We start from the raw sequence: 26,056 nt of genomic DNA, 5'->3' as shown, positions 1-26,056 counted from the left end.
TTCACAGAGCGCACGTTGACATGACACGACAGTAGGACAGCACAGGTGGAAATAATCTAACGAATGACGGCTGAATTCATTTTCAGGGAGCTGTTATTGTTCGCTGGCTCACCGTCACACCATAGTGGCTCTGAGTAGAACATTGTTAATGTTATTAGTAACACCTGTGCTTTTCCTACAATAACAGGTCCAAAGGTCTGCTGGGAAAATGGCCTGTTGAATGAAAACCTATAGACTGCTGGCACTCTGTGGCACACTGTTGGACACTTCTGCTTTTTACACAATATAGCCTACTGTATTTTTGGTAGCAAGCTATTTTATTCTACTGGGACTGGTATCTTTAGTAATTTGGCCTAAGACACAAAACTATCTGAAGATACACATCTTTAGATAGATACACATCTTTAGATAGTGATGTAACAGAACGCAGTTGATCTGTGATGGGGTGCCTATCTGTGATGCAATATGTTAGGTAAAGTGATCACAGTATTGGTAGTTTTAGTGTCCTTTTGGAGAATGAAGTATATTTTCATGATTATCCAATGATATTGATTATATCGAAGACCACGTAATCTCTCTCACAGAGCGTGCCCCGCGTTATTTATTTATCTCTGCCCCCAACGTTAGCCTTTTATAGCCCCCCACAAAGCTAAGACTATAACCCGGGGTGTAAATTATTTTTGTGACATTCATTAGTAATTAGTTACACTACAAGTTACTGGGGAAAGTAATAATATTACTGTAATATTATCACTAACAATGCCTTACTGCCCAACACTGGTGACAGGGTTATAGGGAAGAGACTGACATGCCTTGCTTTCTCCATTAAGTTAAATCCTGTAGGCTGTCACTTTGGGCGTTTTCACTGTTGTAACTGGGAAACTGGGCATGGTTGTCATCATAGAAACAGATCATAAGATTGATTGATGCGTTTTGCAACTTCATTAATATGTGCTGCCTTCCCTTCGACACACAGCTCTGCTCACTCACCGGAGCAGCTCAAGTCTCTGCCTGTCTGTGGCACAGCAGCCCTCAGCGTTGATGGGCTAACACTCGTGTAACCAATCAGATGTGGGTAGGACCCTGAGTGAGACTACAGACCGAGAGAGGCGGCTAAAAATTATCCAAACTGTGACTAAAAACCTCAAAAACGAGTTTTGTTTTGTGTTCCATTGCACCCTTATCTGTACATTTTGTCATCTGATAACAGATTGTCCTTTGACTAATTACCTACATAGATATAATGTCAAGATAACTGAATTTTAACTTTTCCCAAAGAGGAATTCTAACCCTGATTAACCTCCCATCCCACATATAATCCATGGGTTCTGGATTCTTTCCTCTCTGGTATAGGGACTTTTATTAGAGCGCTGTGGTCCTTATGTGTGAACACTGTATCCTCACCATCTTCTCCCAGCGCTCATATCCACCGGCTCATCCAGCATGTTCTCCTTCCCATTCTTGCTGGGTCCAACGTGGCCACCGTGGCCTCCCAGCCTCAGACTCCCATTCAGCTTCTCCTCATAAGCGGCGCCCATTAGGCTCTGGTGGTGGAGGGTGCTGGCCCCGGGGCCCTTCCCATCTCCCAGTGGCCCTGCCACCTCCAGGGCTGCCAGGTCGGCTAGGTCCTTGCGTTTCAGTAGCGCCAGCATCTTGAGGCGCTCCATGGCCTCGTGGCCCTCCATTTTGAGGCGCTTGGCCAGTGCCTCCTCTCGCTCGCTGGATGACTCCAGGCCTCGCTTCAGCAGGTTGAGCCTCAGCGCCTCCTCAGACATCCGCTCCATCCTGAGAAAGAGAGGAGGGGGACAGAGGGGTTAGCAGGGCCACAGCAAGGATCTCAAACTGGATTTCGATCAAACACTAGGGCTGTGAAATGGCAAGAATCTGGCGATAAGTATCACGATACAGGGGTTACAATTTAGTATATTGCAATACTGTGAACAAGGTGAACTGCATCCAACATTTTATGTTTACAACACAGCTAACTGGCAGTTTGGGGTTTAAACAAACATCTGTAGGGTTTTTGAGAATCACTACAATATCACAAAACAAAATATTGCAATACGATTTTTTTTTAAATATTTTCTTACACCCCTATCAAACACCCAAAGACACTTTTATCTGTAGCTTAAGGCACTGGTGTACTGAATCAGAAATGCCTTTTAAGATCCAGATTCCAGGTGTAAATGACTTAACAACCTCCTCTACTGCTCAGTGGGAGTGGCTCTTCAGCTAATAGAGCTGTCAGCGGCCAATCAGGACGAGCAGGATGCACATATTTTACTTTAATATTAAAATGTGAGGTAAAACATGGGACTTTTGTTGCTGTTGTAGGAGTATAACGTGCTCTGCAGGTGAGCTGAACTGGCCTGTAACTGTGCGGAGGAGCGCATAATACATTTCTCATAATCACAGGAAAGGTATATTCTAGAAAAACCATCAGTAACAACACTGAATATTTATAAAAACAAAAATATCTATAGATAAGAGGAACCACACTCATGATAGATTACTCAATGAAAATACTGAAGTCTACCCCTCCCCCTCCGAGTCAATGCATCAAAGTATACGGCACTACCAGAGGCTGTGCTAGATTGGGGGCGCGGGGGGGACGACCAAAATCCTTAAGACTCATCCTCTACAGACCATGAAATCCAGACAGATCGACCAACACTGTTGTCCGTCTGCTAGCATGGCAAACAAGAGTGGGGAGCGTTCCATATCTGACAGCAGCTGAGTCAAATGAAGATTTTTAACTAACCAATATGACCCCAGTGACCTGAGAATGGGAGCAGTGAGATGCCAGGATGCAACAGGGATAAATAAATAATCAGACAATATGAGCAGCTGATGGTAAGCTCATTCAGATGGAAGTGGGTTAAATGCAGCGGGCTAAGAATAGCCTGGATCTCTGTGCTTGACGTGACAAATACATTTGAGAAATGTTTGATGCCTTTGAGAGTGTGTGTGTGTGTGTATGTGTTACCATGTGATTCACACACGCAGAGAAGACTTTTGTAAGGACAACAACAATTCAAGTCTTATGAGCACATTAGCTTGGTCATGTGACCAGCTTTAGCACGGCGCAGACAGAGCCGCGAGCCAATCAAGAAGCTGCAGCGGAGCACAAGCTGGACGGGGAAATGACAAAGCAGAAACGCTAGCCGTAGACTTCCTGCAGGCCTACTTTAAATCCATGACTTTCTTAAACTCTCGCTGCAGATTGTAGGCCTCCGCAAGTGGTCTGTACAATGTATGAAAAGTAACTAACCTCTGGCTGGAAGAGGGTCTCATCTGGCAGTCTCTCATTAGTGCTGATGGCTGGGTTCTGCAGTTATTGCTTTATGGTTATTGTTCAGCTACTAGCACTGTTTTGTGCAACATTAAATCTCACTGGGGCTCGACCAGTATAGCATTGTTGAGTCCGATACAGATTGTAGAGAGGGGAAACATTCACAGATACAGTGGGCCTGTTCTATGTGGATTGTGTACCACTTTTGCACTGATATGACTCTGCAAAGGTACTCAGAAGACTGCTTTCAAAAAACAAATAACTTTATTAAAAAACTCAAATTGTCTTGGGGCCACTGCTGATATCTTCATCTCATCTCTTCAATGTTCAAGTACTACAAGAAAGCCGTTAGTCCTCAAATAATAAACATCATATGTCTCTTCACATTTTTTTGTCATTAAAAGCCCCAAAACCTGCTCAGCATTAGTGGGAACCTTTGACCTTTGCTATTATTTTGCACCAGGTGCAACCAATCCCTAAAATAGAATTGTTTTTAATTGTATTAGTTTAAGCTGACATGAAACAACTAGAAAAAAGGAATTAAAATAATAATCTTGCAGGCCGGATAATATTATATTTTTGACATCATGTTGTGGGCAGGAGGGGGTGGAGGGTCTAAAATGGCCCCGGGCCAGCAGTTTGGGACCCCTGATTTAAGTTAAATATTCTTTATCGTGTTAAATAATTTAACATATACATTGACATCCAACTTTATGGTGGATTTATAGTTGTACATAAGCTCTACATCAAGGCATCGTCCCAGGATACACTGTAAATTTGAAAAAAGGGATTGTCAAACAGCATTATTAACTAATCTGGGTTTTGCATGAGTCGTCTCCCTTTCTCAGACAATGCACAAACACAATCACAGTTGTCGCTTCGACGTGTAGTTAACTTTTTGGTGAGGTGCACGTCAGGCGTAGGCTACACTACAGCAGTCGCAATTTGTTTAATAATGGAATACCACGCTACTGACATCGACATCACATCATCTTTAGTGTTTTTTTAGTGACGGAAAAACATCCCGAGGCTGAAGAGTCTCGACACAGAGTAGGGGCTGTCTGAATTGCAATGCTACTCAGTATCCCTCAGTCCACAGTCCAGGATTACAGTACCTCTCAGGAGATAGTCACATCATCTCCACCTCACTCGCTCTGGAAACACCAGCAGTCTGAGCTGACTGCTCCTCTAATTTTACCCATTAGTTTTATGAGTAAGCCTGTTAACTAGCAACTTTCAGCTAGACATGTTAACTAACGGACACAGGAGGCAGGAGCAGGCAGAGTGCAGGTGATCAGTACAAGCAGGTACTGAGAATAAACATTGTCCCACTGTACCTCTTACAAAGTAATAAGAGAAAAAAGAAAGGCAGTTATACTGCACTGTTGACCCACCTTAAATCACTGAAGGCTAAATTCCTTTACCATAACAGCCCTAAGCTACGCTGTACACGCATCAGTGCAACGCGGAAATATAATTCAGGCCTTACTCTGTGCTGCTTGCCACAGTATTGTAAATCACAGTGCAGTCTGCTGAGTAAATGGACATTTTCTGCATTATATACTGGGAAAAACTGTTTTCATATCAGTGCATATCAGATAACATATACACCAACACAATAGGAACAGACACAGTAAACATGGACAGGCTGAAAACAGCAATCTGTAGTATCATAGTGTTTATAGCAGATGCTACCCCCCCAGGGATCACCAAAGCTTCATGGGGGGTTGTGAGGCCTTCTTGATTTTAAGGCATGCTTGAAAAGGTAAAAATATGCACAGTAGGCCTTTATATTAGCATTTGGTCCACTTCTGCGAAGAAAAGTAAATGAAAGCATTTTGTTAAGGACAAACAATGGCAAAGCCATGATACTGCCAAAGGACAAGAAAACACTGAATTTGTCAAAAAAGAAGCCTATTATCCCTGATTTTACACACACACTTCCTGCAGTTACTGAGTTCACTGTTTGGGTTCATTGTATAGTTTGAACATAATATAAAAAATGTATAAAACATGTTGCATAATCAGGAGTCATCAGTTTACTGAATGATAGAAAAAGTAAAAAGGTTGTAAACCACTGCACTAATTTAATCTATCATAATAATTACGTATTGTTTAATAATGACACCAACATTTTAGCCAACATGATGTCAGAAAAATCAGCAGGGTGTCCCTTCCATTACTATAGTGCCTGTTAAGGAATGAATAACTGTAAAGCCTATTTTAATATTTTTTCACATTCCAATGTCTGAATATTCTTATGAATTGCCCTTGAATTATTATGCTTATCATTACAGTGCCATATAACGACATTAAAATGGCATAAATATTGTTTATCATTAAGTATTTCCAAAAACCACTCATGTCAATGTTGAGCCAAGAGATTTGTCTTGCCTCAAATAAAGTTGATGTAGTAGTTCTTGCGTGATGGAGGCTGTGCTTACTATAATAGCTGGTGGTTGCATTGAACATTGCTCCAGTGCAGAGTACTGTCGCCCCACTGGGTTGGGACTTTGAACCAAGGAAGATGTGCTACAAGGAAATGTTCACATCAAGGCCACAGTGAAACCCAGGCCCACAGCGTTACATTACACACCAAACTTTTACTGAGCACTTATTCAGAAATTCATATTTCAATAGTGAAAATCGGAATACTCTACAGAATAGACAGACTGGGTTTTAAGGGCAACACACACCAGCCGTGTACCAGTGATTGGAACCAATGTCGTTTTTTTCTAGGTGTGAACCACTAAATCTGCAGGCGTCTCCTTCTCCATCATGACAGACGGTCTCATCATGTGTGTGGCCAGACAACATGCAAATGGACGCTTTGGTTTCCAGCACTGTGCCACGGCGTTGCAAACACCTGGGCCAACGCTGAATTTGGCAAAAAATGTCACATTTGCTGGGAGTGTCGGTGACTGTAATTCAGGCGGAGATTTAATTGGCCCCGTTATCGCTTAATCAGCTCCCTATTAGCAGATTATTCCTGCTGGTGTCGTTCTATCGTTTCCCCTCATCTATTGTATCGTGGTGCCGTGGCTGCCACCGCTCTAATCTGCTCATTCTGCGCTCCTCTAACGTCTCTGTTATCCTCCTCACATCTACAGCAGCCTCTTTAATACAGGGAGGAGTCTTAATGATCGCACAATACGGCCCTCCCCGCCACTTCTTCCTCCTCTTCTTCTCCTCTAATTAATTTGTGACGCAGCTGCAGAGCCCAGTCGTCGCCTCCATTTGCTGAGAGAGAAACACAAGCGGCTCCTGCAACCTCTCGGCCGAGCCTCCACCTTTAATGAGCCAGAGAGCGCCGCTGAGAATGGCGTTGATGAGCCAATCAGGGTCGGCCTTGCGCTGCGCGTCAGTAACTGGCACCCCACACCACCTCCCCCCCTTCTTCCTCCCCCCTCCTCCTCCTCCCGGCCACTGCCGCCGCCGACTGCCTTTACATAATATAATGACTGTTTCAGTCAGCTGCTACACAAGCCACACACTCTTTCTCCTCAACCACCCCACCTCCTCCCTTAATCCCTCCCACCACCTCCCACCCACCCCACCCCTCTTGCTTTGGGCGCTCTGCCAGGCCAATGCAATAAAGGAAAAAGAGAAGAAAAAGAGACATGGCGAGAAAGAGGTAGAAAGAGCCCGGGTGGAGGTTGATAGAGGGCGAATGTAGCTCCACCTAGAGCAAAAACCAGACTTTTCTTAAACCCAAACACCAAGACAAAGTTGGACAGGTAGACTTCTTACTCAAAAATCTGCCAAAAGACTCCTCACTCTGTGCTACCACAGTGTGGAGCAGCCCTCCGCCATAAAACAGCAGATAGACGGCGTCCAGACATCCACGTACAACGCAGCATTCCAACAGAAGGCAGGATTCGGTAACCCCCCCTCTACTGCTCCAGCTGTACAGTACCACAAAGAAACCCCTCCCTGCTCCTCTTACCCTCCCCCAATTCCTCAAACCCTCCGTCTTTTCCTCCCCCCTCCGCTTTCACTGTAAAAATAAACACATGCTTACTTTCAGGGGCCCCTTAAATGTAGCCAGAGCTGAGGGCTTCATTTGTTCATATTACACCAGCCAATCAGGAGTGAACATGGAGTCTGTGTAGGCATGTGTGCACGGGCGTGTGTGTGTGTATACAGGGGGTAATAAAGGAGTGACACAGCCAAGATACACTGAGAGCGGAGGGATTTTTTTTCCTTCATCTTGCGCTATCCTCGCACAAGTCTTTGTGTGTAGGCTGTGTGTGTGTACAGGGCTAGAAGGAGGCAGAGATGGCAGCTCTCTCCTGACATAATGCCAACTCTTAATTCCCTCCTCCCATCCCCCAACACACACACACACACACACACACACACACACACACACACACACACACACACACACACACACACACACACACACACACACACACACACACACACACACACACACACACACACACACACACACACACACACACACACACACACACACACACACACCATGTTCTTTATGCACAGAGCTGTCGATCAGATGGCTGCTACTAAAATGTCCTCCTCAGAATTAAACCGGCGGCCTTTCGTCACACTCGTGCTCCTGTAACAACAGAGAGCCCCCTCCTGTCCAGGTCTGTCCTGTCCGGTCCAGGTCTGTCCTGTCCGGCTCAACACCAGGTTAACACCGTTTGCCGAACCGGCCCATTGTCAGCTGACTGAGTATAATGGTAATAAGGCCATTTGCAACCGCACTGAGGAATCTGCTGCTCATTTCACGCATGATCTGCATCATGACAATTCATTTGGCTGATGCAACTCCACTCCTCCCAGTCCGCCTTCTGTCTCTCCAACACCTCCACCTTCTCCTTTTCCTGGATTCTGCTTTTATTCCCTTTATACAGACGACCGGGGAAGCGTTCGGTTTCATTTTTCAACAGTTAGATTCATTGGTGGATGTCAGGCTTATCACTAAGGTGCAGGAGCCAGATGTGTCAGCCCTGACTTCCAATCTCTACCTGAAGACAAAAAAAAACATGCAACTACTGATCCGGTGCTGCGAAACACCAACCACCTCCATTTGTGCCATTAATCCCACCGTCAAAATGGAGGCGATGGGTGCAAAATGGCGGCTGTGGCACAAACCTGGCAGGACCCCCGAACCCAAATCAATATCAAAGGCTACACTGGCTACCTCTTTACGTATACTCTCAACAGACATTTGGATTTAAATGATTTTCCAATTTTACACAGGATTTTCTTTCCTTGGAGAGCACTTTGAAGAGTACTGTTATCACGGCACAGGTAGCAATGGTAAAGTTTAGGTCTGGGGTATTTAAATACCACCAAACTTTATGGCTTAACCAGTTACTAAGCTGAGTTTTCAGACTGAAAACAGCCCGGCAGGGGGTTGCTTTGGTGGGGGCGCCTTGTTGAAGGTGCTGGTGAGCCAATTAAATATGATTCAGGAAGACCGGTTGGTGTCCAACCGGTCGAGGCAGACGACCACCCACTTAGAGCCGGGGTCTGTCAGAGGTTTCTGCCTCTTAAAAGGACGTCTTTCTTGTCGCTGTCGCCAAGTGCTTGCTCATGGTGGGAACCGTTGGGTCTCTGTAAATAACTTTATAAAAAGGAGTTCGGTCTAGACCTGCTGTGTTTGAAAAGATGATGATACGCAAAAATTACACCAGGGTGAGGTGTCAATGGACAGTAGCTTACCACAATCAAATCGTATAATAGAAAGGGAGATTAAATGCTGTGCAGTGGTGTGACAGCTCCAGAACAAGTAACAAAAACAAAAAACTGTTTCAACTGCAGTGGGTATATTGAGAAACAGTGTTGTCAGCAATATTCTACTGGTTGACTTTCTTTAATCAGATATTTCTTGATCTATAGCAGAATGCCTTTCTAACTTGAGACTAAAATAAGGGTATTGTTTTTGGTTTGGGGGCCCTGAGGCAAACATTTGCTGCTCCCCTCTCTCGTGTGTGAACCTGGGGCTTTTGAATGTCCCTGGAAACCATGGGCCATGGGGACAGTTGCCCATTTAGCCTGGTTGGTAATCTGGCATTGGATATTGGTGCCAAAATGGATGTCAAACATCTTTAAACAATACCCAGCCCAACAGTAGCATCATAGTGCATTTCATTATTAGTCAATGTACAGTATACATTACAGCTGTTGTCGCCACCTGGGGGTCGCTAAAGCTTCAGTTACTGAGTTCATATTTGGGTTAATTGTCGTTCTGTATGTGTTGATTATAGTATGAAATATACATTAAAAATGTCACTCAGCCAGGGGTCGTCAGTTTATGACAGAAAAGGGGTGCCCTAAGGAAAAAGGTTGGAAACCAATGCATTACAGTGCTGCATGCAACCGTGATACAACATAAAATCTGAGCTTATCTACAAGTTAGTGGTTGAAAATAAAAAGAAAGAAGAAAATATATACTTGCCAAATCCAGAAAAACCTCACTTGCAAAATTTAGGAGGCTGTACCTTTACTTTGCTCTGCCTTCTGTTTCAATTCCACAGTGTTTACAGAGATTTACTGTAAAGGTGAAATGTAAGACAGGAACAAAACGGCTCACGTGGAGAATCCTAGTAAGATCCCCATAGATGTGTGATGCCTGCAGTAAACATGAGCGGTTGGTATCATATAGAGTAGCATGAGGGCCACCATCAGCACTTCTTACTGCTGGCATGTAGGTCAAGTTAATTGTGGCAGTGCTGAGCTTCAGGCTGCGTGTATGGTCGGGCTTTGTGCTGAGGTCACACAGGGTGAACGGCAGGAAGCTCCGTACTCAGCCTCATCACACCAAACGCACACAGCAACCGGCTGCGCGCCAGTGTCCACCCGGCTCTTCATCGGCCACATTTATTGTATAGTTTAGAGTTGCTTTAAAGTAGGGCTGCACAATTATTCGCAATGTTATTGAAATCACAATATGGCTAAGTGCAATATGCAAATGACAGGAGCTGCAATTTGTTGATAAAATGTGTGACAAACAGCATTATAATGAAGCACTGTAGTGCTGCAGAGATGCCCTTGTCTAATAATCTTGTAATAATCTTGTTCTTCAGATTTAAGAAAACATTTGTTTGCTACAAACCCCCATATATGACCCAGTATCACGATTTTTTTTCAAGTTAAAATTCAATTTGTGATGCAAAAATGATCACTCCCACAATTATCATGAATCATATCGCAATATCTTTCAAAATAATCACAATATGATGTTTTACCATATCACGCAGCCTTACAGCACAAACACAGCAGTTATTTTGACAAAAGCATTTGGGCTAAATTGACATCTAGTTGCTGGCTCCCAAGCTGACCATCGCCTGGAGCCGACAGGAGCACAGTGGCCGGGCTACAGGAGGTAACTGCGGAGTAGGGTTGGGCACCAAACTCACCTTTAAGGGCACCGACCAAATTACATCGGTACTACAGCGTACTCATTGACGTTCCATTCCAGGTAACAATACCGACACAGGTATCGGTTCAAATATTAATGGCAGTTTATTTTTGTTTGGAGTCTCAGTATCTGCGTCAGAGAATCCAAGGAGAGTTTGCCTCCTTGGACACGAAAGAGGGTTTTTGAGGTACGGACTCATTAATTGTTAGTTGAACTGTGGGTTTTTCCTATTGAGCACTGACTGTATAATACACTGTGGTGGAATTCGAGTTTTGTGTTTATTGTCTGCTGGTGCCTTTTGAAATACCTGGTTATTAGTGATTTTTAAGGAGGCATGTACTGAAAGACATAGGTCCTTTGTATGGTTGACTGGTATAGAAGCAAAATATTTTGTCAGGCTTGCACACCATCTGCTTTTTCCTGCTCCAAACTACAGTTACTATATCGACGCTTACAAATCTACTATTGGTCGAACTCTAAAATGAATGTAATGATACAACAATTAAACTTAATCTTATCAACTCCCCAATAGAAGGGGGCGAGAGAGGAAGAAAGAAGAAGACAACAGAGAAGGAAATAGAAAGGGTGCATGTATGTACAATGGAGTGTGAAGGTGTGTGACCACAAAGAGAGCTGAAACTTAACTGGCATTTGCTAGTTCTTGGAAATAATTCAATGTATGTCCCTGGTTGATCAGTGAAGAGTATAAACTACATTACAGACTGGACTCTGAGAGAACAACCTGCGGGAGCTGTCTCATACAAATAGGTCCAACATAGGAAGAACCTATGCGTACCTCTGGCCTCCCATAGCCAGAACATTGGCTGGGCGCATTCAGTGTGGTCCACAGTGTCTGTACAGTAGGAATGGGACGATATTATCGCATATCGTGGTCAAGCCAAAGTCAACATTATTGGTAACTACAACTGGTAGTTACGGTTAACCCTTACCCCTAACCCCTAACCCCAGGACTACACAGAAACTAACGGTTGTTTTAATCGTAGGCCAGGGTATAAGGTATGATAAAGTAATCAGCATCATATAATATTAGTTGCTCGTCATGTAACCCTTAAAAGAATAATACAACAGAGAACAGACAGCATCACAACACATGACTCACCGGAGCACGTGGACACTTCCACCTGTATTTCTGTTTCATTGATGCTGCTGCACCCTTGAGAACAGCAGAAACACAGTCCCGACCGGCTCATGTCCTGTCCGCAGCGGTGCTCTGCCTGTCACGCGGAAGCTGTTGTGTGAGTGTGCTGGAAACTCCTTGTGGCTAATCATACTAACAGTCTGAGGAAACTACCAGAGGCAGCTACCATCTGGCTTCTTTAGCCAGTGTTAGAGAAGATGGAGAGATGTCCGGGAACAACAAACCCCTCCTTGTGCCAACAGGAGGCAGTGGCTCAGCCCGCTGGTCCAGCTGACACACTGGAACAGCATCTCAACAACAAACACACACACAAGCAGTGGCTGCCTGGCTGTAAAGGATGTTGATGACAGGGCTTCTGGGAATATGACCAAAATTTGCATATGGCCAGTTTTTGACACTAATGAGGCCAATCAGAATGGAGCCCATAGCAACAGAGTTGTAATTGGTTGTGTGGGGCGGCTCAGGAGTTGATGGTTGTGGGATGCAGATTCAGAGCCAATGGGCGTTGAGAGAAGGATGCTGGTGGGGCTTTGTTGTTGCTTGATTTGATTGGTGCGTTGACTCTGTGCAGAAGTCACATCCAGCAGGACCGCAGTGTGATAATTACAGACACTTTCACCTGCTGACTGCGAATACGCCGCACGTAAGGCAACACACACACACACACACACACACCTTCCACCTAGCGCTCAGACACAACGCTGCTCTTTATTAAACTAGACAACAGCTCATTGTGGGCGTTGCTATGACAACCAGTCGTCTATTTTTAAGCCGTGCCACTAATCAATTCCTGTTCTGCTGTCGCCTGAGGGGTGGGGGTGTGTGCATGTGCGTGTGAGGGTGGAGGGTGGAGGGTACTGATGGGGGGGGCAGTGGTAGGGGGCAAAGGGGAGGAGGAGGAAGAGGAAGAGGAGGAGGGGTGAGTGTGCAGTTGGAGACAAAGAGCATAGCAGAAGAAGTGAGAAACGGTGTCGAGGATTCATCTCATACCAACACACTCCGCGCAGCCGGGTTCTTCGTCCGCGGTACCGCCTGAATGTTTCCACACCAACCAAACTGCAGCTGAGATCGTTAGTTTGTTCCTCAATTAGCAGTAGAAGGTTATCCGGTGATCATTTTGATAACTGGTTAATTGCTGTGAACCACTCAGTTAGTGCAAAATACCAACCATTGACTGGTTCCAGTGCAAGGACTGGGTTTTATTATTTTGGGCTGTTGGTCGTCAGTCTAAGGGTGCTTTCATTTTAGGTACCGTCACTGCGTACTGTGCCTGGGTGCGACTGCGTCTTCATCAATGGGACATTTGTTTATGCTGTTGCTACAGTGCAGAAAAGCACAACAATCACAAGATCCCAAGCCCATATGCCCACTATTGTTCATATTTATTAAAGAATGACCCTATGACCATGGCCGTGCAGTTCTGAGGATGAGATTGACAGCGTTGTTCAATGAACGTGCTCATGCTTTTGGTAAACCACTGTTGAGTTTAAACTCAATAGAAACTAAAAACAACATAAAAACATTATTGTGGTATATTAGTAAAGCATTAAATAGAAATATCTAAAGATGGGATTAGAAATCAATGAAATGGACTTTGGGTTCAAGTGTACCGGCTCTGGGCCCAGGTCCCTGACGTAAAAGCCTCTCAGATAAACTTAATAAGACACAACTTCAAGCTTTATAGACAATAGAATGAATCCATTACTCAAAAGAGTAAAAGACTAATCCATAATTAAACTAATGAGTAGTTGCAGCTAGAGATGTCCTAAGCTGATCCCGAGGATCATTTCGGCACGGCTCCGGGAATGTTTTAAAGGATCGGTGTCCGCTAAAATCAAGCCAATTAAACTCCGATTCCTTCTTTATTGAACTCTACTGTGTCATGCCCACCTCAGCCTGCTTGTGACAGCAGGCCTCTATACTGCCAACATATCACTCCATATAGGAGTAAAAAAATGTTTGTGTGCAAGTGTGAAAAATGTATTGACAGAGTTCAGTCCATAACACATAAAAGATGGACGCCACGTCTCCGCGTCAGGCTGCTGCATTCTTTCGCCAATTGGAGCCAGATTCTGCGCAGTGGTATCAAAGTCGAGCGGCATCAACGCCCTGCCCAACATGTCCGGCCTACTCAATCACAAGCAGGGCTCAGCTTTCAATCATGACTTGAAATCCCCTCTTTATAGCTTTAAGTAACTAATTAAAACCAAACTGATCAGAAAATGAACACTTAAATATATATCAGTGTGGTAAGAACTACCTAAAATGACAATAAACAATCTTTGGCGAGACCTATCACGTCGTCCATCTTTATATATGTCAATGGGATACATGTGTTCTTTCAAAGATCATTATACGTATTTAATCAACATGTCACATCTTCTGCTGATCATGTCATTTTCAGGTCGTAGCAACAGGTTGTCAACATTAATCAGGCTGAATCATACAAAGTCAAATGATTAGGTTATATTCAAGGTAAAATATCCCAATACAGTAATAATACACAATTCAATATAAAAATGATTCATTTATAAAAACATGAATGTTCTCAGTAAATCATTTGAAACTATAGGAAAGGGCATATAATGGTAAAAAAGACTATCAAACATTTGTATAGATGCTCTGTGTGTGTAGCACGAAGGTGCTCACAACTTACATTTCATTGTTCATTGTGCATTTCCTGTGTTGTACAATGTCAAATAAACGACCTTGAGTCCCTAAAATGGACAGACATCCTCCAGAGAGGGGTTCATAGCAGCCTGCCACTCGGGTGATGCAATGTGTGTGAAAGTGGAAACGGGTTTAAGGGTTGGAACAGAGAAAATATCAAGTGCTCATTAGAAGCATTTGGATTCGTCCCCAGGGAGCACGAATATTAACATTACCACAACCTGGACAATCTGACCTGAGGATGGGGCAGCAGTCACCAAAAACATCAGGAGACATCATCCGGGGACAAGGAATATCCTCAACAACTCTGCAGTGATCTGTACCGTGTCATGGAAGTGTTTGCTGGGCAGAATGACAGACATCACCATCCAGAAACGGTCAATGTCACTGTCAATGGAATAATTGCTGAATCTGAACCACCAGTGCAGAGCAGGTGAATCCCTCCCACCAAAACAAATGGTTCCCTGCATCTCATGTGACTGTCAGTATGAAGGAAGGGTCTTTTTGAAGCTATGAAAGAAAGACAGAAAGTTGGATTCTAATGATCACTGAGATTCAACTCAGGGATTTATAAACGGATGATTCGAATTATCGCCATTCATCAAATTTATCAGCAAGGGTAGATGTCATATTACAAACATAACATTTCATTTTACAGTTTAACAGCAGCACAAACTCCAAACTGACTATATCATGGCTAAATGATTAACCGTTTCTGAATTAGCAGACTCTAGAAAGCATCAAAGTACAGCCAGTGACCGCCTATAAAGACAACTGTTGCTGTCAGCTGTAAATAATATAAATATTCTAAAACTTCAGACATCAAACGCCTTGTCTGGTTAATATACTCCACATGTCTACATTTGGGTACGCTAAAGTTGCGGGAGAGCTGCGGACAGCCAGCATTAACCAAAAGCATTTAAGAATTGTAAAATGAGATTGGCATACTCTCTGTGTGAATACCGTATATGCCATATCTCAACACTTAGCAAGGCTTATTTTCCGAACAGTAGTACAACAGTACAATAAATACACTTAAATGTATAATATGTCATTTCTGCCGCTGCGGGGTCTTTCACATCAAAACAAAACAAGCAGGCATTGTTTCCTGCAATGGATAAGTCAAAACTGTGCAGCCAATGAGAGCAGCTCAGCTCCCAGTACGTCACCTGTGTCATGGTGATGACCATAAAGCCAAACTTGAGGCTTCAAATAGGTACTCTACAAACCAATGGGTGATGATAGATTCACCCTTGAAACAAACCGATAATCTTCAAATAAAATGACACAATAAAAGCTGGACATAAACACCTGAATGTGAAAAACTCCGAAATTATAATAAAATAATAAAACACTGCTTATAATATAGCCAGAGAAGAGCTACATTTGACTAAATTTCAGTTCCAGATAAGGTAAACTAAAATCCTGATTGAATCTAACGTGTAAATAATGTTGTATGGGAACTTAAAATGTTTGGGTGTACCTAAATTATGTGCTAATGCAAAAAGCTTGAACCCTGTTAATTATTTGCCTTAAATCATTCAGGCCTAGCATTTGTGTTGGACCGTCAAATACAGATGCTTGGATTGGTGGCCTAAAGCTTTGGGATCTAAAGCATCGGTATTTGAAGACCTGGGAATGAGACTACCTTTCTTGGCTCTGATTGGTTGTTTTTGTTCAGGTGGATTCTTGCAAATCCCATTAGGAGCACAAGGAGGAGCCAGAGGAAGCTGATTGTTTCACAGCTTATCTGTCTCATGTACTACTGTCAGGATATAGTGAAAGTTTCAGTTAATTTGACAAAGTTTTTTTTTATAAATATTACCTACTGCAGCTTTAAAAACTGACAACTGAGCGCATATTACACCGTGGCAAATGTGTCCATAATTGCATATACAACAATACAGTTGAGGTGAAAACAAGTAGACTGATCCTTTGTGTTAGCATTCCCTTTATGAAAAGCCACTAATAGACAAACTACCCAATAAACATGTAAATGGTGTTACTTTGTTCCCCGAGGTAAAAGCAGAGATACTATTTAAAGACAAATGTCACTAATTATTCCTTTTAGTCAGACAACAGGGGTGTGTGTTTCTTGTTGCTGTGGCACTCCTGCTGCAAATTAGCCTCATGTTCCTTTAAAAAAAAAAAAAAAAAAAAAAAAAAAGGGCACAGGCGTAATTTTTTCTCTCTCTCTCTCTCTCTCTCTGTTTTTTATTTTGTTTTTTTGAATTTTATTTATTTTAGCCCAGGGAACAGAGCAGAGTCAAAACGCGCTGAGCCAGTCTGAGCCGGTTTGTAACCTCAGGGTATGGAATTATCTCTTAATATGTAGCCGTTAGTGGTCAAGACGTCACACAGTAAAGACAGTCAGAGAGGCAGAGAGAAAGAGAGCCAGGGTGGGAGGTGAGGAGGAGGAGGAGGAGGAGGAGGAGGAGGAGGAGGAGGAGGAGCAGCAGCAGCCCCGGTGTTTTCAGAGCAGAAAGAGGAAAATCTCTTCCTTTAAGAGCTGGCACTTTGACAAGAAAAGACTGAGTGCAGAACTTCAGACCACAGGGTGGGGCAGACACTGTTTTCACCAGCCAAACGAGAGAAAAAAGAAGAAAGAAAAAAAGCAGCGGGAACATGAGACATTTAGTCAGAGCGAGGCACACAGAGGTAGCAGAGACATCTTAAAATGGGGCCGAATGTGGCAGCCAGGAGGAGTATCAATACGCAGCGGAGACAGAAACGTGCCCGAGATAATCGAGTTACAATTAGAGTATCGCACACAACATGTTAACACAACGCTCATCAAGTGGAGTGATATTAGCTACACTAATCCCTGACAGTCAACACCACTGAATTACACAAAGCCAGTCACATCACAATGCATTCTGGGTATTTCAGGAGCTAATGCATCATTGTTGGATGCTGATGGGTTTTGTTTTTTTACATATGGAGCAAATGTCACAGGTGCTATTTTAGGCACACAACATCACAGTGCATTTGTGACTGAAAAATGTAAGTGTAACAATGAAGCCGAGCTGCTGCTAACGTTAGCTCAGCTTGTTTCTCTTATAACTTAAGATCCAGACGTCTGATGACTAAAATCTTTCAACCATTTTAAATTAAATGAAATTAATTTAAAAATTAAAAAGCACCAAGATCTAAACAGTGGATGGTAACAATGTGGCTTCAGACTGCCAGAAGCTGTCATACATTGACTGTTTATCCAGACAACCACTGACGCAGGCACAAAGGGCATATGACGCCATCGACAGGCGACCGGTGAAACGCAGTGTTACCTGAATAAAATGACAGATTTCTCTGAGTTATTAATATTATTATTACTACAGTTACTATTATTACTATTGTCACTGCTCATTGTCCCCCATCGTCGCTGTTGTCGTCGTCATCTACTGTTAGTGTGGTTGTTGCTGTCTCTGTCTGTCTGTCTGTCTTCTCTCCTCTTTCTCTCTCTGTCTCTCTCTCTCTCTCTCTCTCACCCCAACTGGTCGAGACAGACGACCACCCACCTAGAGCCGAAGGATCTGTCCTAGGTTTCTGCCTTTTAACAGGCAGTTTTTCCTTGCCCTTGTCACCAAGTGCTTGCTCATGGTGGTACTGTTGGGTCTCTGTAATTAATGTTATAAAGAGTTCGGTCTAGACCTGCTCTATTTGAAAAGTGTCCTGAGATAACTTCTGTTATGAATTGGCGCTATACAAATAAAATTGAATTGAAATTGAATTGAATTGAGTTTTAACATTGTTGAAAACATTTGGGATGATGTAAGTACACAACTCACCTATATACACACACAACATAGAGCTAGAGTTCATAGAAATTTCAATGTTGAAATGTTACACATTCTAGCTAAGACACATATACAAATAGTCTCCTTGGAAGAATTCATTTCTAAAGTTTTGCTGCTGGACACAAGATGTCTCCTCCTTCACTGTAAAGTCCATTCTCAGTGGATGTGCACTGGTGGCTTTAAGTTTCTACATCACACTGTACAAGTTGATACTGGACCAAACTCTGCACATACATCAGCTGGCGGTCTGCTGATCCCAGGTCTGCTGCTGCTGTTATCCTACTGCAGCCTCGCCCCCTCAAGACTCTCTTAACAGCAGAATAATGGCTAAAATTACAGCTGGAGATTCAGATGAGACAAAACATCCATGGCCTCACTTCCTCCCCCCACTGTTGGAGTATGTCTTTCAAATACTGCTAGTGGCTAATATTAACAACGCAGCGAGCTCCAGTTGTGATGGCTGGTCTGAGTTCAGTACCTAACACAGAATGCAGACAGTGTGACTGTTGTGTTGATGCTCTTAAGTTTCATACCCCACACACACACACACACACACACACACACACACACACACTATAACATACTTTGTTTACAATACGTCACCCAAGAAATTCATTCAATTAGCACCGCCATCTGGTTGGCCATGTCACTCGGTTTGTTCACATAGCGCAGATCCACTAGTCAGTGAGGTTATGTGAAGTACGGAAATAGTAAGAAAGAAGACTCTTGATCTAAAGTGGTCTGATTGCTCACCCATAGCTTTTATTTTAAAAAAGTAAACAAGGGCCAAGAATATATCTGATTTATTCCCAAAGCATACATTGGGAGTGATAATAAAGCAGGCCATGCAGCAGGAAGACCAGCAGCAGCAGTGGACAGCTGACGGGTGGAATGAAACCACTGTATATTTGGCTGTGTTTTATATTTGAGCTCTTGGCGCTCCATGAATGACTCCATGTGCCGATCAGAACAACATGTAAAGACCTTCCACTGTACTCTGTATACCAGCTGGTGTTTCTTTAGCATCCCATCTGCAGAACACCTCTCATAAAAGAGATCCTCCAGGATGTAATGGGTAAAGATTCCATCAGGTACCGCTGCAGAAATGTCCCCCATTCTGGCTGCGTCCTTCAGTGTACAGTGAGCATTAGGACGATTGCATTCAGACAAGTTGACCGGGGTGACCTTGTGCAGCACCTGGCTAAATGCAGCGCAGCAATGCAGCAATCATCTGCACACTGCTTATTCACCGGCTGGATTAGTCACAGCTGCACTACCACTGACTGCTGGGCCCTCTCTCCACACAAATGAAACAGCGCTCCCCCTTTTCATTTTACTACAGTTAGCACCACCACCACTACCCGCCTTATTGCTTTACACACATTGATTAAAATCGCACAAATCAATTAGTGCCGAGTTACAGGTATTACCCACACCCACTCCAACATGAATTCTTCTAATTAAGAGTTGATTATGCAGATTTCTCTCTTCTCAAACACAAAGTGATGCATGCAGACTCTTCTGAGCTCTTTGCAAGAGAATCCAAGTTTACTGTGACACAGCAGGTCTTCAGATTGGTTACTAGGGATGTTCCTGGTGACTAATTTTGCTGTTGATTGAACAAAATATTTAAATTAGACTAGTTGGCTAGTCTAAAAGTAAGAAGACGCTCAGAAAACAGTCAAAATTGAGTAGATTTTAAAAACTGTAAAAACACACCGCACAAACACACGCTTCACAAGTGACTCTGTTAGATACTCCAGTATAACCTGTTATACACATTTGACAAAGGGGCAGTTTGTTACATTATTGGGATGTAAATGTACAAACAAACAATAACTTTCTGCTGGACAACGGCGTGAATGATTAGGGAGAAAATGAAGACACTGTGTTATTACACAAAGAGAGATCGATGGTTGTGGAATAACTTACATACATGATGCCTTTCGAGTTTTTATTTTAGATTTTTCCACCGCTGGCTGGATTCATGACGTGAACCTCAAAGCATAGATGGTGGCGTCTGAGATGATGTGATGTTAGAAAGGATAATGTTACAACTTTCAGGGAGCAGGTAAGCTAATGCTACGTTGGCAGCGAGGCAGACAGCTGTTTTATAATGTGATCACTACTTTCTCAGTGCTTAATGTCATCCTAACTTACCATACTCTGGCTATTTTCTTTTCAACTGCAGCTCGACCATCCTCTTTTCCCTGAATAGAGTCATCTCTAACAGATTAGTTGTGCCGTAACCAAATGTTAGGACTAGAACTATTAAAACCAGCGGTGGCATTAGTGCAGGGATGAGGGGCTGGTGGCTGCGTAAAGATGCTAATAACCATTTAACCATTAAATACGTTTAACCAACCAATCGCGCACATCTCTATTAGTTACACATGACTTTTACCCAAGCTATGCGTGTGATTATTGACCAGCGTTAATCATCAGTGGTTAGATATGTTATGAATGAAACTGACTCACTCAGGCGGACAGAAGATGTCCCACACTGTTGGATCTACAGCTCAAGTAATATCTATTCCGGCATGTGAAGCGCAACCACTCACCAGCGGAAGAGGTTTAGTCCGTGTAGATGTTATTATACTTAAGTAAAACTAAACTAAAAACTAAAACTAGGTGTGAACATTTTGGTTAACTGAAATAAAAACTACACTTTAGGAAAAAAAAACAAACAAAGACAAACTTAAACAATATTATGTACTTACAAAAAAAAAAAAAAAGGTCAGTACTACAAGCAAATGGAGTTACTGGCTCATTTTATTGAGACTGTGATGTTTTTGTATTGCTATACTTATTCTGAACTTCTGCCCCTGACAAACAGCACCCATATTATGATAATAAAATCTAAACTAAAATTAAACATTTTAATTCCAATAATTGGAAAAATGATATCCCTAATCCTTCTATCCACCTGGGATGTCTCTACTATTTACTCTTTTGTCTCATGCAGATCTGACAATTCTGCTTCTTGCACTTACTCGTGTAAATAAATGGGACCACACAAAAAAGATACCTTTCATTATAATGTAGTCCAATACAACACCACCAGTAAGGAAGGTAGGCATACACATTAACTACTGGGCAAATGAATCATCGGCCAGTAATGGGAAATTTACATTATTATGAACTATCTGGATAATTAACTTACAGCTGAGTATGGGTCCATATATATATATAATATATATATATTCAAAACTATTGATAGGCTTTCTGTTCTATAAATGTATGTTTGTGGCATTTTTAATAAACTTTGAATTTGAAGATTCAGGCCTGTTGTGTGTTGTTGCTATACTCAAGTGTGAAGTAATGATTATCTTATCAGTATCTGCCATGGGAAGCAGGCAATTATTGCATATTGTACTGGCTGGAAAAAATCATGCATCCCTAAACAAAGGCCTCAATGAGCGGAGAGTTGAATATGAAAGCACCCAGAGAGTTCAGTTTGTTACCTGCATAACATAAAAAGTGAAGACATTGTTAATTTCCATCTGCATGAAAGTGTGCATGCTGAGAGACAATCATGTTGACTGTTTGATGGTGTTTGAAGAACACTTAAAGGCTTCACCAATCAATATTGTCATATTAGCAGTGGATCAAATGACTGTTTGTAGTGTGAAAGGTGTCACTTAGCATTGAACCTGCGCAGGATTATCATCCAACTTTACAGCTGGGTATTTCAGCCTCATTTAGGCTAGTTGTTCTGGTCGCCCACGCATTTTGTTTCCTGCTGAGAATAAGCTACAAACAGTAAAAACCCACTGTACGCTGGTCTGCTCAGCCCCAAGCAGCAGACAGACGCAGTTAGAGGCTAGCTGCTAAACATATGGAGCAGCTAAAGACACTAGAGGGAAGCCATCATTAATGTTATTAGTAACACCTGTGTGTTTCCTACCATGACAAGTGAAAATGTCCGCTGTGAGAAGGGTCTATGAAGGTCTGGAAGAACCAGCAGCAATTCAAACACACTATAGTGCAATGCATATTTTATTGTGAAGCAGCCACAGCTTCCTGTAGCCACAGTCAACAATGACTATGACCTCCTCGATGAATAACAATTGGCCTGCGTAAAGATAAGGACGTTTTGTGGCACAGAAGTTTTAAATACAGCAGCAGGAACAGTAAAGAGGAAGCAGCCATTACGAGGGCTGCACGTGTCAGACAGTACAGTTTGAGACAACGTCAAGCTTCAATATGGACACCTTTGAAGGTGTGATTGCACACATTCAGGCTGATGCTAAGGGTAGACAATGACCGCCTACAAAACTTCACAATCACTCGCAACAACATGACTTGCAAACCACAGAAAAATTGCATCCCAAAAGTCTGCTGCTGTTTTTTAACCCATTACCAGACTAGTTTGCCTAATCTTGTGGTGTGGTGGAAACACAAGCAGGGACGGTTCCTGAGTTTAGTTCCTGTGGCTCCTTAGTAATTGGAACTATCTGGGGCAATAGACAGATAATAACAATTACACTTACACTTTTCTAATTCACTTAACCTGTATGTCTTTTAACTGTGGGAGAACAGTGGAACACCTGACCCAAGCAGACACAGGGAGAACATGTAAAACCCTCACAGAAAGAACCAACGCAGATGAAAATAGGTCCAATCTGACCTGAATCCTATCTGCCTCAGGCTGGGTTCACAAGGAACCTTCACCAAGGACTCCTGACACTGCATGAAGGATGAGACAGCCTATTGTGAAATGATGTTACCTGACTAGCTGATAGAGCCAAATTGTGCAAAACTGATCAAAGAGTTTGGTCTCAACTGCATCTCAGAATGTAAATGTTCCTAAAGTCCGCCTCTGGTCAGAAATCAGTTCTTGTTGCTACAGTGTGATGTTTGAATGATGTATGTGCAGAGTTTGACTCACATTCATCTGCTTAAAGTGGAAAGTTTCTCTGTGCTCATCTGATTTTAAGGGCGGGGGTGATTTGTGACATCATAAATTGTCAGAGCCAAGAAAGATAGTTCATTGTTGAGTCTAACTCCCAGGTCGTCAAACATCGATGCTGGGAATGAAAACAATCAACTATCTTCAAGCCACCAGCCCAAAGCGTCTTTCCATCTTTCTCGGCTCTGATTGGTTGTTTTCGTTCAGGCCCAGTGGATTCTTGCTAATACCATTAGGAGCGCTAGGAGGAGCCAGAGGAACCTGATTGTTTCACAGATTATCTGTCTTGTGTACTACTGTCAGAATATAGTGAAAGTTTCAGTAAATATGACAGAAATAAATTTTATAAAAATGACCTACTGCAGCTTTAAATGTTAAGACTATAGCTTATTTAAGACAGCTTAAGTTAATAAGGGAAACAGGTTTCCAATATCTACACACAGTACCCACTCAACATGAATAAAGATCAAAGTGATCAGTCAGAATACAGGCCAGACCACCGGCTCCATTATTACATATGAATAATTTTAAAGCTGTTTTGTGAATGTACAGATGGTACTTTGCTATTCATGGACATCTCAGTTGTAAAGAATCATACACCAAACCAACCAATAAGATCTTGGCTCTATCTATGAAGCTTAAATTTTCTGCTTGGCAACATTCAGCAGCACTTTACTGTTCTTCTTTTGGGCCACAGCCACCTAAACAACATCAGATTTCATGGTCAACGTTGGAGAAATGTAAGAGTTCCGAATGCTTTAATCGAACTAGGTCGCTCAATGTGTCACGTGAGCCTGACATGTCTAAAGCATTTCCTGAATCTCCGGGAGGTGGGGCAAAAAGCCTGCTGTCATAGCCTCCTCCTGACTGCATCCCCCCACTCCCACGACCTCTCTGCAACTACCATGTCTTTTGTCTGTCTTTGCGGTCACAGCGCCATGAATCTTACAAATGGGCATAACAGCACACCTTCCGCACAGCCCGTCCTCGAACGCATGTTGAACTCATTTGTTTGCATGAAAAGTGACAGAAATAGTTAGAGAGCTTGACTCTGACGTTGGAAAGGGGGCTCAAGGTGCTGTTAGATCTAACAAGCATACTGAGCCCTGATATCAACCCTGGCCATTTTACGTTTTTCCTTCGTAGCTAGTAAAAACAAAATCATACAATGCTATATTTTCTCAGAAAAAGACTAATTTCACAAATGCACTTCTGGGATGTCTTGGTTATAAAATATGCAAATGTACAATACACCATGCATGTTGCCTCCCACCATTATATTCACTCGCAAAATTTGATAATATGCTTCAACAGGGTTCCCACACTTTAACAAATCCTTTTCTAGGACCTTTCCAGGAGTGTTTCTTGACAATAAAGCGCTTGCTTAAAAACGTTGTATAAACTGCTGTTTTGGGAAAACATACATTAATTTGGCCACTGCCTATAAGAAACAGCTCAAATCCAGCAGAATTTACATTATTTTACAAAATATTTATCTTCTAGTAAAGTTAAAATGATGCACGTACAATTCACATCACTGTGCATGTATTTATCAACCACAGCAAAAAGAAATTTGATCATTAATAGGCTGTGTGCGTGGAGATAAGAGAATTTTGCTCGCAGCCTTGGAAAAAAATAGACTCTAGGATTACGTAGGCGATCTGAGTGAGGGGCAAAAAAAAAAATTTAAAATCCAGCAATTTCAACATAGATTATTTCCAGGATATCTGCTCATTTTAACCAATTTCCAGGTGTTTCCATGACTGGAAAACAAGTCTCTAAAGTTTTCTAGGATGCGTGGGAGCCTTGTTCAAGCCTTGTATACACCACTGAACAGTATAAGCCATTTCCTGCATACAAGCTGTCTCCCTGCTCTGCCGGGTCTACTGGCTACCTGTGGAACCGTCAATCATTCAACACATTCTGCCACTTTTCTTTGTGTGAAAAAGTGGTTTTCATCTGCTTGGAAGGTGAGACCAGATGTATTTGTCCAACACATTAGACATTGTTTTGCCTGAACCCAAAGCTGTTTCCAGGTTTTGCTGTGAGAGTAGTGGTTGACCGATATGGATCAATATGGATTTTTTGATGGCTGCTGCCGATATTTAAAGAGCAGGGCGCCAGATGGCCAATGATCTCAGATATTAAAACAAAGAAAAGTCATGTTTTATTCCATGCACACTGCAATATAATATACGTGGTTATCTTAACCAGTAACCATTGTTTTAGGTGGATTTTTTTAAATTAATGAAATAGAAAAATACATTGGGTTATACATGACTGGTATTTAAAGCTGCAGTAGGCAACTTTTATAAAAATAACTTTGTTATTTTTGCTGAAACTTTCACTATATCCTGACAGTATGAGACAGATAATCTGTGAAACCATCAGGTTCCTCTGGTTCCTCCTAGTGGTATTGGCAAGAACCCACCGGGCCTGGATGAAAACAACCAATCAGAGCTGAGAAAGATAGTTAATTGTTGAGTCACATTCTCAGGTTGTCAAATACAGATGATTTGGGACGCTGGGAATGAGCGTCAACAATCAATTAACTTCAAGCTTCCAACCCAAAGAGTCTTTCTACCTTTCTCGAAATCTAAGTTTTAAGTGGCAGGGCCTACAAGAACGATTTGTGACATAACAAGAAAGATAGCGGTAAAACAATCAACTATCTTCAAGCCACCAGCCCAAAGCATGTTTCCACCTTTCTCTGCTCTGAATGGTTGTTTTCGTTTAGAAGCACTAGGAGGAGCCAGAGGAACCTGATTTTTTCACAGATTATCTGTCTCACGTTCTACTGTCAGGATATAGAGAAAGTTTCAACAAATAT

General features: G+C 42.5%; 1 protein-coding gene across 2 annotated transcripts in view; it reads right to left on the bottom strand.

Annotated features, from left to right (window-relative positions):
• gatad2b (GATA zinc finger domain containing 2B) overlaps positions 1 to 26,056 on the bottom strand; it is a 50,660-nt gene that overhangs the window by 19,799 nt on the left and 4,805 nt on the right. Inside the window, exons 1-2 of one of the 2 annotated variants that reach the window (XM_051390756.1) lie at positions 11,809 to 12,173; positions 1,405 to 1,785 (exon numbers count right to left, since the gene is read on the bottom strand). In XM_051390756.1, the coding sequence (XP_051246716.1) occupies positions 1,405 to 1,784 (380 nt within the window). In that variant the 5' untranslated portion in view covers position 1,785; positions 11,809 to 12,173. Of the gene's footprint in view, positions 1 to 1,404; positions 1,786 to 11,808; positions 12,174 to 26,056 lie in introns of those variants that run through there. The other variant, XM_051390754.1, reaches the window with a different exon arrangement.

The sequence above is a fragment of the Dicentrarchus labrax genome, unplaced genomic scaffold (genome assembly GCF_905237075.1).
Source record: "Dicentrarchus labrax unplaced genomic scaffold, dlabrax2021, whole genome shotgun sequence".
In the NCBI taxonomy this organism is placed as follows: domain Eukaryota; kingdom Metazoa; phylum Chordata; class Actinopteri; family Moronidae; genus Dicentrarchus; species Dicentrarchus labrax.
Note: the sequence above shows the minus strand (reverse complement) of the source record. Positions and strands in the feature narration are given on the sequence as shown.